General features: G+C 35.5%; 1 protein-coding gene across 2 annotated transcripts in view; it reads left to right on the top strand.

The window, feature by feature from the left end:
* Window positions 1-12,732, top strand: part of LOC149792358 (uncharacterized) — a 43,622-nt gene extending 30,890 nt beyond the window's left edge. For both annotated transcript variants that reach the window (XM_089970935.1, XM_089970934.1), the window contains 2 exons: window positions 7,219-7,421; window positions 9,960-12,732. In XM_089970935.1, the coding sequence (XP_089827061.1) occupies window positions 7,219-7,421; window positions 9,960-12,283 (2,527 nt within the window). In that variant the 3' untranslated portion in view covers window positions 12,284-12,732. The remainder of the gene's footprint in view (window positions 1-7,218; window positions 7,422-9,959) is intronic.
* Window positions 12,733-16,440: the final 3,708 nt, after the last annotated feature.

The following is a 16,440-nucleotide window of genomic DNA, read 5'->3' as shown; positions in this document are numbered from 1 at the left end:
CTATCGGCATTCTTAAAAAAATAAAAGATATATGAGTTCTTTTATAATTAATGATACGGCAAATTATATACAGGGTCAGAAACGTTTGCAACTCAGAACCGTTAAAGCATGACTGCTATTTGTTCTTAGTTCTGGGGTGTGTCACTGTAAAATAGTTCATGACTTTTTATTTTTATTGCTACACGTCAATAAAGAAACATGTTTATGAATTTTCAATAGAAGTTAAGTAAGTTTCAGTTCTTATTTTGATGGTGGTAATGTCAAATAATGTTGTGAAAAGTTCTGAAAAATTACCATATATGTTGGTAACGAGTAAAAGACTCTTGATAATTATATTCCTGTTCAAGTTTTGAGATTACCTAAAGTCACCAAAAATCTAATTTTTGCCATAAAATGCGTGAAGATTCTCACTTGTGAATGTGTGTGTGTGATGTGGATTTTTAACGTAGCTTTAACAATGTTTCAGTCATATCGCTACGATGCCTGCAGTGTCGAAATTTGTAGTGATGTCTAGCACTGGGGTATCATGCCGCAGACATCTAGGATGATATCCCACCCTGTCACATTATCCTGACACCAGGCCGACCAGTCCTAACACTAACCTCTTAATTCTGAGCGCCTAGCGAGGCAGTTGTTAGTACCATTTGTATAAGTTTTTGGTAAGACTCGGCCAGGGTTCGAACCCGCGACCTCCCGCATCCGAGGCGGACGCTCTAACAAATAGACCCCTGGAGCGGTCTCATTTGTGAATTTAAAGGATCAATAATTTTTTATTTTAATGCCTGGATCTGTTAAATAATGCAACCTCAACCCCATAAATTGCACCAAGCCAAACAACGGTACTTTCATGATTGTATGCTATATTATGTAGGTTCAAACTTATTTCTGTCGAACAAACTGTTCAGCTATTTTATGTTTGAGGGATATAAATTGTAACTTGGATTTTGTTAGGGTGGATGGGGGTCTTAAATATTGTTGTTAAATTATTAATTTTCTAATATGCCCTTGACAGCATGCAGAGTCAACTTTCAGCTGTTTAGAACAGTACACGCATGATCCAAAGGACACCTTTGATATTAATAAAGTCACATACCGGGCAGTAAGACTATCATTCGGCGTTAAAGCTTGTAAAACAGAAATAACTTCCGACTATTTCATTGCTACAATATTCTCTTTTTATAAGCAGTTTTTGTTTTCGCTCAATGAAAAGTACATCGCAAATTATTTAGTAAAATTCAACACAAAAAATAGAACAAAAAGAACACTTCACGACATTCAATAAAATACACAATTACAAGTAAAAAAAATGGCAGGACAATTAATTAAAAATTGAAAGAATACAATGACCAAAAATGTTTTAAATTCTTTCAATAAAATTCTACGTTATCTACTTTTACGACTAGGCTTGTCTGATAATTATAACGTTATTATTAGCATGCAATTCTTGTTTTCTTTTTGTATGTTAGTTTACTCTAATTTTGTTTGTATAACATCAGCAGAACATATTTATGGGTGACTACTGCTATTAGTTTGCTTCAGCCAAGTGTGACAAAATGAATTCTCATTCTTCTGGATAGTGCTAGTGAGCCGATATTGAGTTTATCTTCCTACTGCATACATAATATCAACAAAGAAATACCAGGAACACTGAAGAAGAAAAGAAAAAGGTTGCGAAAAGAATGGCGTCAGAATTTGGTATTAATCAAGAGTTAGGAAAGTGAAAATTTTAGTGTTGTGTTAGTCATACCTTAATAATTATGACGTTTGTTTACTTGCAATCAAACCTCGACCTGCGCGTGTATGAAATAGAAATCGCATTTAAACCAGCTGAAGGGTAATAGGTGAAAATATCATTATAATCGTAAAAGTGATACGGTAAGGTCCAGTGCAACTTTGAAATGCTTGTGTTACCGATCTTACCTTTGACGTGTGAAAGAGAATGTATCGCCGTTATCATTTCAAACAAACTTGACTCAGAATGTGGCCGTACCCAATAGTTGCTCATGCCTTATGAGAGCCATGCAACACAGAAAACTCGGTGTAGAGCAATTGCTCCGACACTTTGACTAATTTAGCATTTCAGCATACATATATACATATATAATGAACAACACGACAACATCAACTGATGTTGCCAAACCAGGGAAGGAAGCACCTCTTCTGACTGGTTTGAAGGCATTAGAGCCGTGTCTATGGCGTTATTGCCGAGACACAATACCAAAAGGTGCACATTAATACGATTCATATGAAAACGTGAGAGAGGAATCTCAATAACATTATCGAACCCATAGGGCTGACAAAATAAACAACATCTGCATCAATATGTTTGAGACGGAAATTAATTTTTCCCTAAGATAGGCAAATACAGTAAGACCTTTTTATGTATGTAGGCAGCGAAACATGTTACACTGGTTTCAAATTTCAGTGCGAACAGGTTTAATGCAAAAGCTTAGTCTATGGAATGCAAGTCAAAGTCAGTAGGGTCATTCACACTCTCTGTAGTAGAAACCTTAGCAAGCGCGATGCATGTTACTGAAGTAGGTATATAAAACGTTATTGGTACTAAATAAGAAATTAAATACACTATAAATTAGATTAAGTTCTTGAAATGTTTTTGAAATTAACGCATTAACCTTGTAATTTTTTATTTCAATAAACAAAATCTGGTATAGCAAAAACATAACCTGTGTGCGAATCACCACAGTCCAGAAATATTCTCGTTATGCAACCAATTTTATATTAAATGAATAATAAACAATACACGTATTGTCTGTAATATAGAAAGAGTTCAAACTGAAAAAGTTAAATTCGCTCGCACTGGAAAGGAAACTGTCAATGCGGCTGTTGTTGACTTGGGGCCTGGCGGAGATGTCGCATTTGGACCCATGGAAATCTCTGTTTATGGCATGGATATATGTATTTCAGCCTGGGTTGTAAGTAGCTCAAATTCGAGACTGGACTAGGTGTAGCATGTATTCGACATGTCGGGAATTTTAGGTGTTACTGCAAGAAGAATTCTCACCGGCGATGTATACATTTTATGCTGGAAATCATCTCAGTTGTAATTGTGTTCGTGCCCATTGTGATGTGCCTGGTGATGATGTTTCAGAACAGCCCTTTCTTGTGGGCAAAATGTACTAAAATCACAGAAGAGTTGTCCAGTCGTTCCGTAGTTGATGCAGCATAGCTGGGCGGCGTGAGATCTGATGGTGTTGTTGTGGGGTTTAACTCTATTTGTCAGCACACGATAGGCTATACATGGCGGCCAGTATTAATGGTGGAGGAAGATCCCCGGAAAAACCCCAGAAAGAACCACCGACCCACGAGAAGCTACTGGCAAGCTTTCTCACATACCAACATTGGCCGAATCCAAGACTCGAACCCACGCAGACTGAGGTGAGATGGCAGTGATCCGTAACGGCGAGCGCGTTAGACTACTCGGCCACTCGGGGCCCCTTCGGTGCGAGTCTGTTCGGTAGATAATAATTATGCGGAGTGGCAACTTTTTCATGATATTCTCCACTATTCTTTTGTTTATTCTCCACCAACTGTTATGATAAGGTTGTATCATAACCTTCTTCTTGTTTCTTGCTATGTGAAGGGATTACTCATAAGTTAAGGAATGTCTTTGCCCATGGTTAAAGAGAGGAGTTCAGGCTCTCTTAACAAGTGTGTCACCCTTATCGGTGTAGATACGGCTACATCTTGGGGAATGAGGTACGGAATCGCTGTAAGGAAAATACAGAGCTGTTCTGACTCAAGGAACGCAGTGATTCTGCGTAAGTCTACTTGTCTATTTAAAGACAGATTTTGTTTTCGCCTATTTCGGATCAGAACAAGGCTCTCGATCTTTCCCACGGAAACCGTGTGAATCATCTCGCTTAACTCATCCATTATTGATTTAATAATTTACCTGTACAGCAGCTTCCCACGAAATCTACATTTCCGACCTTTAGATGCAAGAGAAATTTATTGTATGGATTTCTGCACCTGCTCCTAAAGCGTTATCTTTATACAATAGCATACAGTTGTATTACACAAATAGATAAAATTAATCTCAGTACATTTTAGTGGAAAATTGCTTTCAATATAATTTGAAGAAAAATTACTTTTAATACAATTGAGAGAAAATTTCAATCTTAATACTTTTACTCAAAAGTTCTGTCCTTATACTCCAACAGCGAGTGTGCACGTGACTGGGCATAAATATATGTCTATTTCGGATTGTGGAAAGAATGGTAATAAATATACTTACATTTATGTGTCTTGAATTTCCTCAAAATGTACATTCTTAGTTCTGCAAATCTGGATGACATCACCCATTTCATGGAAAATCTGATACACACCGACACCAATTATAAATTATATATAAATCTAATCTATTTTGCCTTCAAATACAAAACCCAAGTATTTTCAACGAGCAAAATGCATATAAAACATGACTATATAATAAATGAAATCATATTTTTGAACTGCAAACAATACGAACATATATATTATGTGACTTTTAGTCGAAGAATGAGTAAGATAATAATTACGAAAAGAGTATATAGAGTCATAAAAGTTGTATGCCATCCAAAACAACTCATTGAAAAATAGATCAAATAGACATCTATCAAAATACTATGGACCTGCAGATCCCTCAAATAATAGATCGCCGTTAATAAATTAGTCGCTGTATGTGAAAAACAAAAGTTTTCTTGTTGTAGTGGTAGTCGAATACCTTAATCAAATTTTGACAAACTAATGATTCACAAAATAAGTAGGCATATAGGTAAAGCAATAACAGAAGGAACAGCAAAAAATGTCATTGTCAAACCAGTCATTAACTTAAACATAAGTTATGTTTGGGCAGATACAAAAAAACGGGTTGAGGCCTTGAAGTGGACTTCAGAATTGGCTGAAAACTGCATAAGCCTATAAGAAGATTCACTCATTGATACATTAAATTGATTCAATATGGCCAGTCGATTTCTTGGACATTTAGTAATTTAGTAAGTATATTAAAGGGTATACAAATTGTCCATCTGTGATTGATGCAGGACCGGATCGGGAGGTGGGGGTGGCGTTCCGCGCTTTCTGGACCCCCCAGGCTACAATCGCCCCGAAAATCTTACACACACGCGCGCGCGCGCACACACACACACACACACCTACCTACAGAGCTTTGTCACTTGAATTTGGACCATCGTTTTATTCTTGCGCACTTTTATTGGTTATTATGCACTATTTGTAAATAGACACATAGACTTTATTTTGGTACCCTTTCAAGGACATTTCGGGACGTTTTGAAACTTTTGACCCCCCTCACCATCCCAGAACTTGACCTGATGCGGCCCAGTGATATATTTTGTAAATATGCATGGGCAATACTTCAGAATACAACAGAAATTAATATAATAATTGCTTTGCGTGAAACTATGCAAAAAGTAAGCCATACAAATTTCGTATTGACAAGAAAACAAAATTTAATTAAAATAAAACGTTTATAAATGATTCAATCCTATTGAAATACATTGGACGTTAAATGAGGGAAGGTTGCTTTAACTATGGGGGAAATTATGTGGTTGTTGAACTGTGAGGGAAATGCCGTGGTTGTTGTACGTTTCAATAAAAAGCTTAAAAGTATGTGGAAGTATTACACACCACCCCCCAACAGTGCAAATAAATATCTACATGTTTTGATAACATTCTTGATAAATATAATAATACAAGACAAAAAATCTATAGATGGCAGAAGAAATAAAGACGTGCAAATGTTTTTATATAAATCTAAATGGCGACTTTGCTCCAACAAAGGAGATTAAAAATGTAAAGAACATAAGAACACAACAATACAAAATAGGTAGTGCTGTAAGAATATATGTGAAAAATATAAATTTGATGAAGGATATACTCCGAATTAGTCCGACGAAGGTTTTGAAAATATTTGTTATACATACTAAAATAGTTGTTGTGAACTAGAAGATCTAAATGTTGAAGTAATTGATGATATGTTCAATGTCCCTGAACTACTAAAATCAAACACAAGATATATTTGGAACTGAGAAAACATTAACACGTGATCGTAAAAACGCGCAGCAATTGCTAAACGGCAAGGGAATGGGCCAAAGTTAAATTAATGGATACCATTAAAACATATACAAACTTGAATCATACGAAGAAATGATGGAACTATTCTTCTTTATCGTCTTCACGTGCAAATGCAATGATCCTCCTGGTATAGCTTTAATGCACAAATGACCTGTCGCAATTATTTTATTATACATTTTATACTTGACTTTATATATCACTGACATCTCACCTGTCTCCGCGTGAGTTCGAGTATCGTGCTCGGCCAACGCAGGCATGTGAGAAAGCTTGCCAGTAGCTTCCCGTGGGTGTTTAGTGTTTCTTCCTCCACCAGATATACTGACCGCCATGTATACCATACCTATCATGTGCTGAAAAATGGCGTTCAACCAACAACAACAACAATATATTGTATGGCCATCTTCAGGTCCGGTTTTAGGCGTAAGCTAAACAAACTACAGCTATGGGCCTCACAGAAGATGACATATACACACATTATAAATATGTTTAGAAACAACTCGTCTTAAATAAATCTCTTTTTCTTTCTTGTTTTGTTTTTAGTTGTTGTTGTTGTTGTTAATTTCATACCCCGTTTTGTTTGAATTTTAATCATATTGTAAAACACTAAAGATGGGTGGTACTGGGTAATAATTATAACACCTTATTCGTGTTTTGTTCCGAGTTGGGAAAGAACTCGTTCAACATGGCTCATGAAATACATTGAAGCCGTATAAAACATATTCTTTTCCGTTGAGGGACAAGAAAACACGGATGTATTTTGTATTGGGCGATATAGTCCATGTATTTCCGGGTTGTTTTCTTCAGAAATCCACAATATGATAAAACACGCATATCTTAAATGATTTTAAGAAATTTCCATTGCAATATTGGCTTGCAAATTGTGTTTAGATTATTTAGGAACACTATTGGTTGTAACATGTGTAATGTTTGAAAAGATCTTGTAAAGCATACTGTAGATTTGAAATAGAAAACTTTAAACAGAAATGTACACTGACGACTTATTATTATTATTATTATTATTATTATTATTATTATTATTATTATTAACATTAATATTCTTCTGTATAAAATATATTCCTAATCTATCAAATGTATGCCAACATTTTGTCCCACATTTTGTGTTAGGTCAGAGCTGGCAAAGGAATACAAAAAGAAGCTGGCTTCCGGTGACATTTTGACCCTGCCTCCGCCTGACTGGTGTGACGTCAGCAACGCCTTGTGTCAAGGTTTTTTCTGCTATTGCTGCCGTAATTGTGGAGATGAATCGGATTCAGAACAGGCCATGCCACTCTTAGAACAATATCAAGATAGCGCCCAGAAAAAAGAAAGTAAGTTGTTGATGGAATATCTTTTTAGTGGCAAAGATTTAGACTGTAAGTATAAAATATAAATCTTGAATGTGTTTTGGTAAATTGAATAATTTATGGAATTCAAAGGTAGCAAACCGATTTGAAAATTGCAAATCCTGAATTTAACGATCAGAATTCTAAGTAAAATTTAAGAATCAAATAATAGCACATGCATCATCGTATAGTAATTTGAAATTCCTATATTAATTGTATGCCTATATGTAAACATAAAAATAAATCAAACTTTAAATAAAAGAGTAAAATGTCCACTTTCAAACACATTTTCTCCTATATGACTGGAAATCAGGTTAAAAAGCAATTAATTTTGTTTTGTAAAAGGTGTTGACATTATTTTTATATCATTATCATATCACCTATATGCAGTCATGTAACATGCTGTAACTTCGCTCTTTTAGCATCAAGGTATGGTCAGTTTTGATCCATTCGACGTCATTAAAAATAAATTAATGAATTTTATTATTCCGTTAAATAGCATGTAGCCGTCTATCAGTTTGTAAAGTGTCCCAGCTATATATCGCGTAAAAGAAGCGTTGTTAATTATTGATGCCATAATGTAAATTGTTATATCTAACAATGATTCTGAAATTTTAGAAGCTCTAGCATTTGCGAAGATTTCATCTGTCTTCTTGATATTTTTTCGAACTGTTACATTCAAGGTTGTGCTGGTTAATTCTGTGTTTTATTTCCAATAAATATTTTCATTTTTTGCTTGCAAGCTGAATAAACGGAATTACTTTGCATTTAAGTACAATCAATGTCGCCGTGTGTGGGGATTTTAAAAGAATACAAGCTGAAAATCCTGTTCACGGTGAAGATGATGATGTGATACAACAGCAACAATAATAACAACTACTACTACTGCTACTAAAACAACTTTTACTGATATCATTTATACTACTGCTAGTGCTATTATTATTATTATTATTATTGTTATTATTATTATTATTATTATTAGTAGTAGTAGTAGTAGTAATAGTAGTAGTACTGGTTATTAGTAGTAGTATAAAGTAGTAGTGGTAGTAGTTGTAGTAGCAGTAGTATAGCAGTAGTAGTAGTAGTAGTAGTAGTAGTAGTAATCAAGACTAGCATAAGATAAAATTGAAGTTTATGAGACTGTAAAACATTCTTGTGTGAAGGGACCCTAATTTATATTTACTGGCTTTATAAATACATCGTTCCATTTACTGTTTTTCTACACACATGTAATTATCTGCCGATTTTTCTGGTAATCTTTTCATTTCTTTATTAATTCTACCAGTATATTCTCATTTCATTCACCGGGTTTCTGGATATCCAACTGGTTCAACGCGCCCACTTTCACAAATAGCTCTGTACGCGTGGGTTCGAGTCTCGGGCTCTGCCAGCAAGGGTAGGTGCGAAAGCTTGCCAGCAGCTTCCCGTGGGTTTGGTTGTTCTTCCTCCAGTTTTTCCCAGGTTCTTCCTCCACCAGATATATTGGCTGCCATTAACAGCCTATCATGTGCTGAAAAATGGCGCGAAACTCACAACAATCTCAACCATAATCTCGATTCTTCTGCACAATCTTGTATTTCTGGTATATTTTATTGCATTTCTCCCAGTGGCCGAGTGTTCTAAAGCGCTCACCGTTACGGATCACTGCCAACTTACCTCTGTCTGTGTGGGTTCGAGTCTCAGGCACGGCCAATGTGGGTACGTGAGAAAACTTGCCAGTAGGTTCTCGTCGTTCAGTGGTTCTTTCCGGGCTTTTCCCTGGTTCTTCCTCCACCATTTATACAAGCCGCCATATATAGCTTATCTTGTGCTGAAAAATGGCGTCAAACCCTATAACAACAACATCATTTCTCCTTAATATCTATCAGATTTTCGATTCCATTTGTAACGTTTTAAACATACTAAAGGTTCTTATTTCGCACATATGCATCCTGCATGAGTGTACCATATATTTATATAGTTTAATTTTAATTTTAATTTTAATTAGTACAATATTTACTGATTCTACACTGGTGTCAGGTTGAAAGAGTTTGCAGTCAATATTGGCCTCAGATTTATGATGCGGCCAGCCTTCCATGTTTCAGTAGCCATTTATATTTAGCCGTAGCCTGATTTAATTATTTTCTAAAATGCGGGTGTGCATCTTTGCCGTTTAATCAAGTGTTGGAGACTTTTACTTCACTACTGTTAATAACGGTGGATATTGACCGGTTGAAACAACGTTAAACTAGTAATATTGTTTATAAAGTATATAACAATATTAGCTATACAGTGTTAATGGGATTCAAAGCAACTTAAAACTGTCAAAAGTTCCATAACGTGCATTTAGGAATAGTGACGGTCGAATGTCATTAAAAAAAAAAAACATACCCAGAGTGTTCCAATCGGGATTTGCGATAAGGAAATATAAATTGAACACCTGTATTAAATTCCAGCTTTAAAATACAAAATAAGACGAGTATGGTAACAAAAGTTGATTAAACTTGATTGATATCAGTAAACTATCCTTTTCTTCAATCGCAGCTGAACTAAAGAGGCTTATGAACAGAAAGACTGAGGATGTTCTTCGGAAAGTATCCAGCCGCAGTTTGGTCCCAGGATATCAACCTCAAGGACCTCCAGGCCGAAGATTATCTTCATCGGATCAAGTTACACCATTATGGTCCCAGGTTTATGAATCATACCCAGGAACATCGCAAGCAGAAAAGTCTCCCGAGGCAGATTGTAATCCCCATGCATCCGAAGATGATGAAGATGATGAGGAAGAGGAGGAGGAATCGGAAGAAGAGGATTCGGAGGAGGGTGAGAGGGAAGAGGGAGAAAACAATGAAAGAGAAGAAATTGAATGTTATGTCGATGCAGAAAACAAGATGGGGGGAGTAATGCAGGCAGTAATGCCTACAGGTAATGCACACCATTTGCTGATGACTCATAACGGAGACAAAATTGATAACTTTAATCAAAGAGAAACGTATTCGGGCATTCATGAACCTCAGAGAAATTCTTTCCAAGAAATGAGAAACATAAACAATCAAGCTAGACCTGCAAGTTTTATTTATGAATATCCTTACGATCGACGAATGTCGGCCTATTATGAATATCGACAAAAGCGGCAATCCTCGATGTATCATTATAACAAAAACTGCAATCACTTTTCTGATCAGCATGAGCAAGGTCAACAGAAAGAACGCGAATCTCACCCTGCCGAACAAGGTCAGCAACGCAACAATCTACCGTTTCCAGGCATGCAATTTCAAGATAATGTCAATCTGTCATACTCACATCACCTTGTATGCGACCAGGAGCAGCAGAATTCATCAGAGAATACAGACCTAGTTAAGTCGGATGCCACCGATCTTGTCAAATGTCAGGGACCATCATTTTATAGGCCATGGACCCGTGCGGAACACAAGTTGTCAAAAGTCAGCCACTTCCATATACCTTCTCCTTCTCCCCCAGCTGTAAAAAGTTCTCAGCCACAAGCGGGACATTCAAGTGACGCAAACAAAGCTACTAGTTCAGGTACATGTCCTCAAAACAGTTACTCAGGTACCTTCGGCAATCGTCATAAAAGCGGAAACACAAATACAGCCGCTTCCCCCACGAGCGAAACTGAACAAAATGCCACAAACATTCGTGAAGAAACTAAAACTAAATTACCCAAGACTCTGACACATAAACAAGTTTCATTTGCAAGTCATTGTATCAGTCCTGCACCCGACAGCGCAGAAGATAGCGCACTTGCAAATCTGGTTTTTATGGAGAAGTATGGACAACAAAACTCCTCTTCCTTCAGAAATCCTCCTGTTGATGGAGAATCTCCCATTTTCGCTACACATGGTAACCATGCCGACCTCCGTCCATCAACAAGTAGCCATTTTCCTGTAGTACCTGAGCCCAGCAAAAATTGCATCGCACAGGACGATGACAAAGACGATGTTCCATCGACTCCCAGCAATATTCATGCAATGGTCGTTCACACTGACAATTCTTCTCCGGTAGATACTTACATGAACAGGTCGAAAAGCAAGGACGACTCTGGAATGTTCGTTTCCAGCATGAAAACAGCTGCACAAGAGAGTCATAATTATGGTATGCCATCAGTATGCCCGACAGCTCGTTTCGTGCCCGTTTCTTCACGCCAGCCCATGAATGACGAATCAAGCAAGTGTAACACGACCGTTTTAGAAGACAGCCCAAAATCAATATCTGATGGAGAAGCTAAAACGAAAGGATTAATATTGATGAGAAGATTCAGGTTTGATGCTATCAATGCTAACACAAACAATGAAGGTAGCCATATTTATTATGGAACCAATTTACCGTCAGATTATTGTAATAACTCTCACGTCTATGCAAGCTTAGGTTTTGGAGATGGTGTAGGGTTACATAAGATCAACGAACGGACACACTCAAAAGACATGGACATTTTGGATTATAATGACACTAAAGCCGATTCTAAATCAGATGAAATCATCGTGAATATGTGGCTAAAAGATGAAGATGAAGACTTTTCGAACCGTAATGATTTGGATATAGATTTCAATTTGATCTCTTTTGATAATGATCCTTCGGATCCTTATGCTGACCAGTGCTCCTCAAATCTGCTTAAAGCATCAGCGGAGCTCAGTGCCAGGGATCAAATGCGGCCCTCAAATGATTCAGAAGATTGGCAAACTATTACCGCTGATTTAAATGAAAGCATGTCAAGGTTCATGAACCAATCCTTCGGGTTGGAATCAGACACAAGTACAATAGTTGGAGATGATAACCTCTTGCTTGGAAAGAGTGGAGAAAATCCCGTTCATATCATTGACTTTTCAGATTTAACCCAATCTCTGCAATAAAAATGTTGGTGCAGTGGATTTGATAGGTTCAATTTGGGTTTAATATAATCATCTACCACCAATACATCCGTGTTTGGATTCCAGTAACTGAAACGAGCAAAACATTTTTGCAACTGTTTATTTCTTCATCATACTAGTTTAGGTTTTGTTTGAAATGTACATATTTTTGGTTTCAAAGTCCAGACTGATTTCGTTTTGATGCTTTTTGTTTCTCTATATTTTTTTTTTATTCTTACAAAAGTTGAAGTTTGGAAGACCCCTATTTCTTACTTGTCTCCAATTTGCTGATGTGCTCATGAGAGGGAAGACCTTTGCAACATATATAAATATCGCCAGCTTTTAACATTACATTGTACCTATCTAATGTATTCATATATTCTTATTTTTTTCTGACAACCTAGCCATGGTCTGAGAAAGATGATATGATAAAAAAACTATATTTCGTTGTATGTATGTATGTATGTATGTATGTATGTATGTATGTATGTATGTATGTATGTGTGTGTGTGTGTGTGCGTGCGTGCGTAGTATGTATGTATGTATGTATGTATGTATGTATGTATGTATGTATGAAGGTAAGTAGGATTGTAGGTATCTGAGAATGTGGATAGCCTTTTATGCTTTCACCACAAAGTACGGAATATCCGTAATTATTATTCTCTCCAATCGCTTGAATCTGCTGTTACTCAAATTAGTTTACGCATGCATACAGTGTAAGAACATTTGTTGATATTACACAGAACACGAGACCTGTTCTTCTATTTGCAGAACCAGTGATAGCACATACATACTATGTAGCATTTATTTCATATTAGACAAATGTCTTACACACGCGTATTATGTAGAATATATACAGTTATTTGGTATTAGACAAGTAGTATACACATACATACTGTGTTGCATTTATTGTATATTAGACAAATATCTTACACACCTATACTATGTAAAATATATATTTTTATTTGGTATTACACAAGTATTATACATGTACATAATATGTCGCATTTATCCGATATTACAAAAATAGCTTACACGTGCATACAGTGTAGCGTATGCACATTTCTTTGATATTACACAAACAGCTTACACATAAATAATATATAGCATTAATTTGATATTACACAAACAGCTTACACATAAATACTATATAGAATTAATTTGATATTACACAAATAGCATACACATACACACTCTATATCATTAATTTTTTTATACTACACAAATAGCATACACATACACACTCTACATCATTAATTTTTGATATTATACAAATAGCATACACATACATACTATATAGCATTAATTTGATATTACACAAATAACATACACATACACACTCTATAGCATTAATTTGATATTATACAAATAGCATACACATACATACTATATAGCATTAATTTGATATTACACAAATAACATACACATACACACTCTATAGCATTAATTTGATATTACACAAATAACATATACATACTATATAGCATTAATTTGATATTACACAAAAAATAGCATACACATACACTATTTCATTAATTTCTGATATTACACAAATAGCACACACATACACACTCTATAGCATTAATTTTTGATATTACACAAATAGCATACACGTGCATACAATGTATCATATGCACATTTATTTTATCAATAAATATATCATTCATATGTGCTGTTAATGTTCATATTCACCACCGTTTATCGAACTTTTCAGTTCTCGTATTCCATAAATTAAAATTGAACATGAACTTTAGCTTCTAAGAGAAAAACAGAAATTTTGAAATCATGACACTTCTAAGACTTACGATATTGCTGTAATAAAATGTACGATCTATCAAAGGATTTTACAGACTTTTAACTTATGTTTGAGTTTTGTAATTATTAAGAACACGAGACCTGCTCTTCTATTTGCAGAACCAATACATTACATACTCTAGTGTATTTAGTGCTTTATTGTTGTTGTTGTTTCTTAAACCTATTATAATGTTCTAAAAATTGATTATTATTAATTAAATATGAAAATGTCCAAAGTCCCCCTCCTCCCTCTGTCTCTCTCTCTCACTCGAGAATCTTAGCAAAATACTGGCGAAAATACATGTAAAGACGAGCGTAGAGGATTTTACATACGTACATACATACATGCATACTTGGATGCATACATACATACATACATACATACATACATACATACATACATACATACATACATGCATGCATGCATGCGTACGTACGTACGTACATACATACATACATACATACATACATACATACATACATACATACATACATACATACATACATACAAACATACATACATGTATGTATGTGTGTGTATCTGTATGTGTGCATGCAGGGGAGATATGCCTTTTCGCTCTCTAAATTAATTTAGTTATCATTTTACTTATTCCTTTTATAGTATATAAATTCACAATCGCACGCTAAATTAATTTAGTTATTAGTTTACTTATTCCTTTTATAGTCTATGAATTCACAGAAAAATTAAGTACATTTTTAGATAAAATTAAACAATCAGCATTGACACACAAGCCAGCAAGAAATGTAAATTACACCATTTAAAAATATTTGCTTTTTCATATAAACTGAATTGTAACCCATAGCAACAGTACATCAAGTTGACATTACCACAAGATGGTATAACCAGTCACGTTAACATCCTAGTTTCTCAGCCCAATATTTTATTGTCAGCAAGTTACCTACGAAAGTATGCAGCCACTATCACTTCTGAGTCCACAAAACTGACTATTCAGTTCTCTGAATCATCATCGCAAAGTTATCTGGTGATATACTATCCAATATTCTTGATCTTATCTCATCGCCGACAAACTCAGAGGACACGTCTGTATGCTAAAAGTACCTTTCGTTTCGTGACTTGCTAAAGTCAGTCTAATATATGTCTTGATTGTACTTGAAACAAAGTATATTTCTAAGTTAAAAAAAAGGTGTTAACACACTTTTTTGTTAAACATAAAACTGCCCAAATTTAGTGGAGCACTTCCGTTGTAAAATCTTCAGTTTCGGAAGTGCATGGTTTTTGCACGTTGTCTTGTTCTTCATTTTCGAAGGCAAGTACATTTTCATGTAGCCCGCATAAAGCCTAAATAGAACCGATCAGTCCGCATAACGTCTAAATAGAACCGATCAGTCCGCATAACGTCTAAATAGAACCGATCAGTCCGCATAACGTCTAAATAGAACCGATCAGTCCGCATTACGCCTAAATAGAACCAATCAGTCCGCATAATGCCTAAAAATAGAACCGACCAGTCCGCATAATACCTAAACAGAACCGATCAGTCCGCATAACGTCTAAATAGAACCGATCAGTCCGCATAACGCCAAAATAGAACCAATCAGTCCGCATAACGCCTAAAAATAGAACCGATCAGTCCGCATAATACCTAAATAGAACCGATCAGTCCGGATAACGTCTCAATAGAACCGATCAGTCCGCATAACACCTAAATAGAACCGATCAGTTTTGACAAACAATGGACCTTATGAAGTTTAAAAAAATCATTTGTCGAACAATATGGCACCTCAAAGTGTAATCATAAAACTCCCGCGCCATACTTTTCTTTGCATATCTTGATATGCCGAAATGTTTAGTTACATCATACTAACTGTAGTTTCTCAGAAATGCACTTGAGGTTTCGAAACAGTTGAAGACTACCAAGAACACCGAAATCAAGTGGTTTAATTAAGACTGCAGATGGGCGCTCATACTCAAACGAAATATTTATTTGTTGAATAGACATTATTTAGAACAAAGATAATTAAGCTATTATTCATTCAATTACCCATAACTTGTGTTGTACAGATCAGTTTTATTATTGTCGTAGTTATTATTGTCATTACAGAATAATGAATTATCCGGGATATAATCTACGATTATACCAATTTGTATTAATATAAAGGATGATGTTGTTGCTCTTCCTGTAGCAGGTAGGTCAGTTCCGGCTAGGTTGCAAATGTTTCATCGAAATTCCGACCAGTAAATCGTTACATGTAAAATTTTGAAACAACACTTCTATTTGACATAACATCTTGTGATGTTTAGCAAATTCTGCTGTGTATAATGTTTGTCTTGTGTGTGTGCGCGCGCGGGTGTATATATATATATATATATATATATATATATA

Source organism: Sinohyriopsis cumingii, chromosome 9, assembly GCF_028554795.1.
Source record: "Sinohyriopsis cumingii isolate HCF-2022 chromosome 9, ASM2855479v2, whole genome shotgun sequence".
NCBI classification, from domain to species: Eukaryota; Metazoa; Mollusca; class Bivalvia; order Unionida; family Unionidae; genus Sinohyriopsis; species Sinohyriopsis cumingii.
This window is presented reverse-complemented; position numbering and strand designations above follow the sequence as displayed.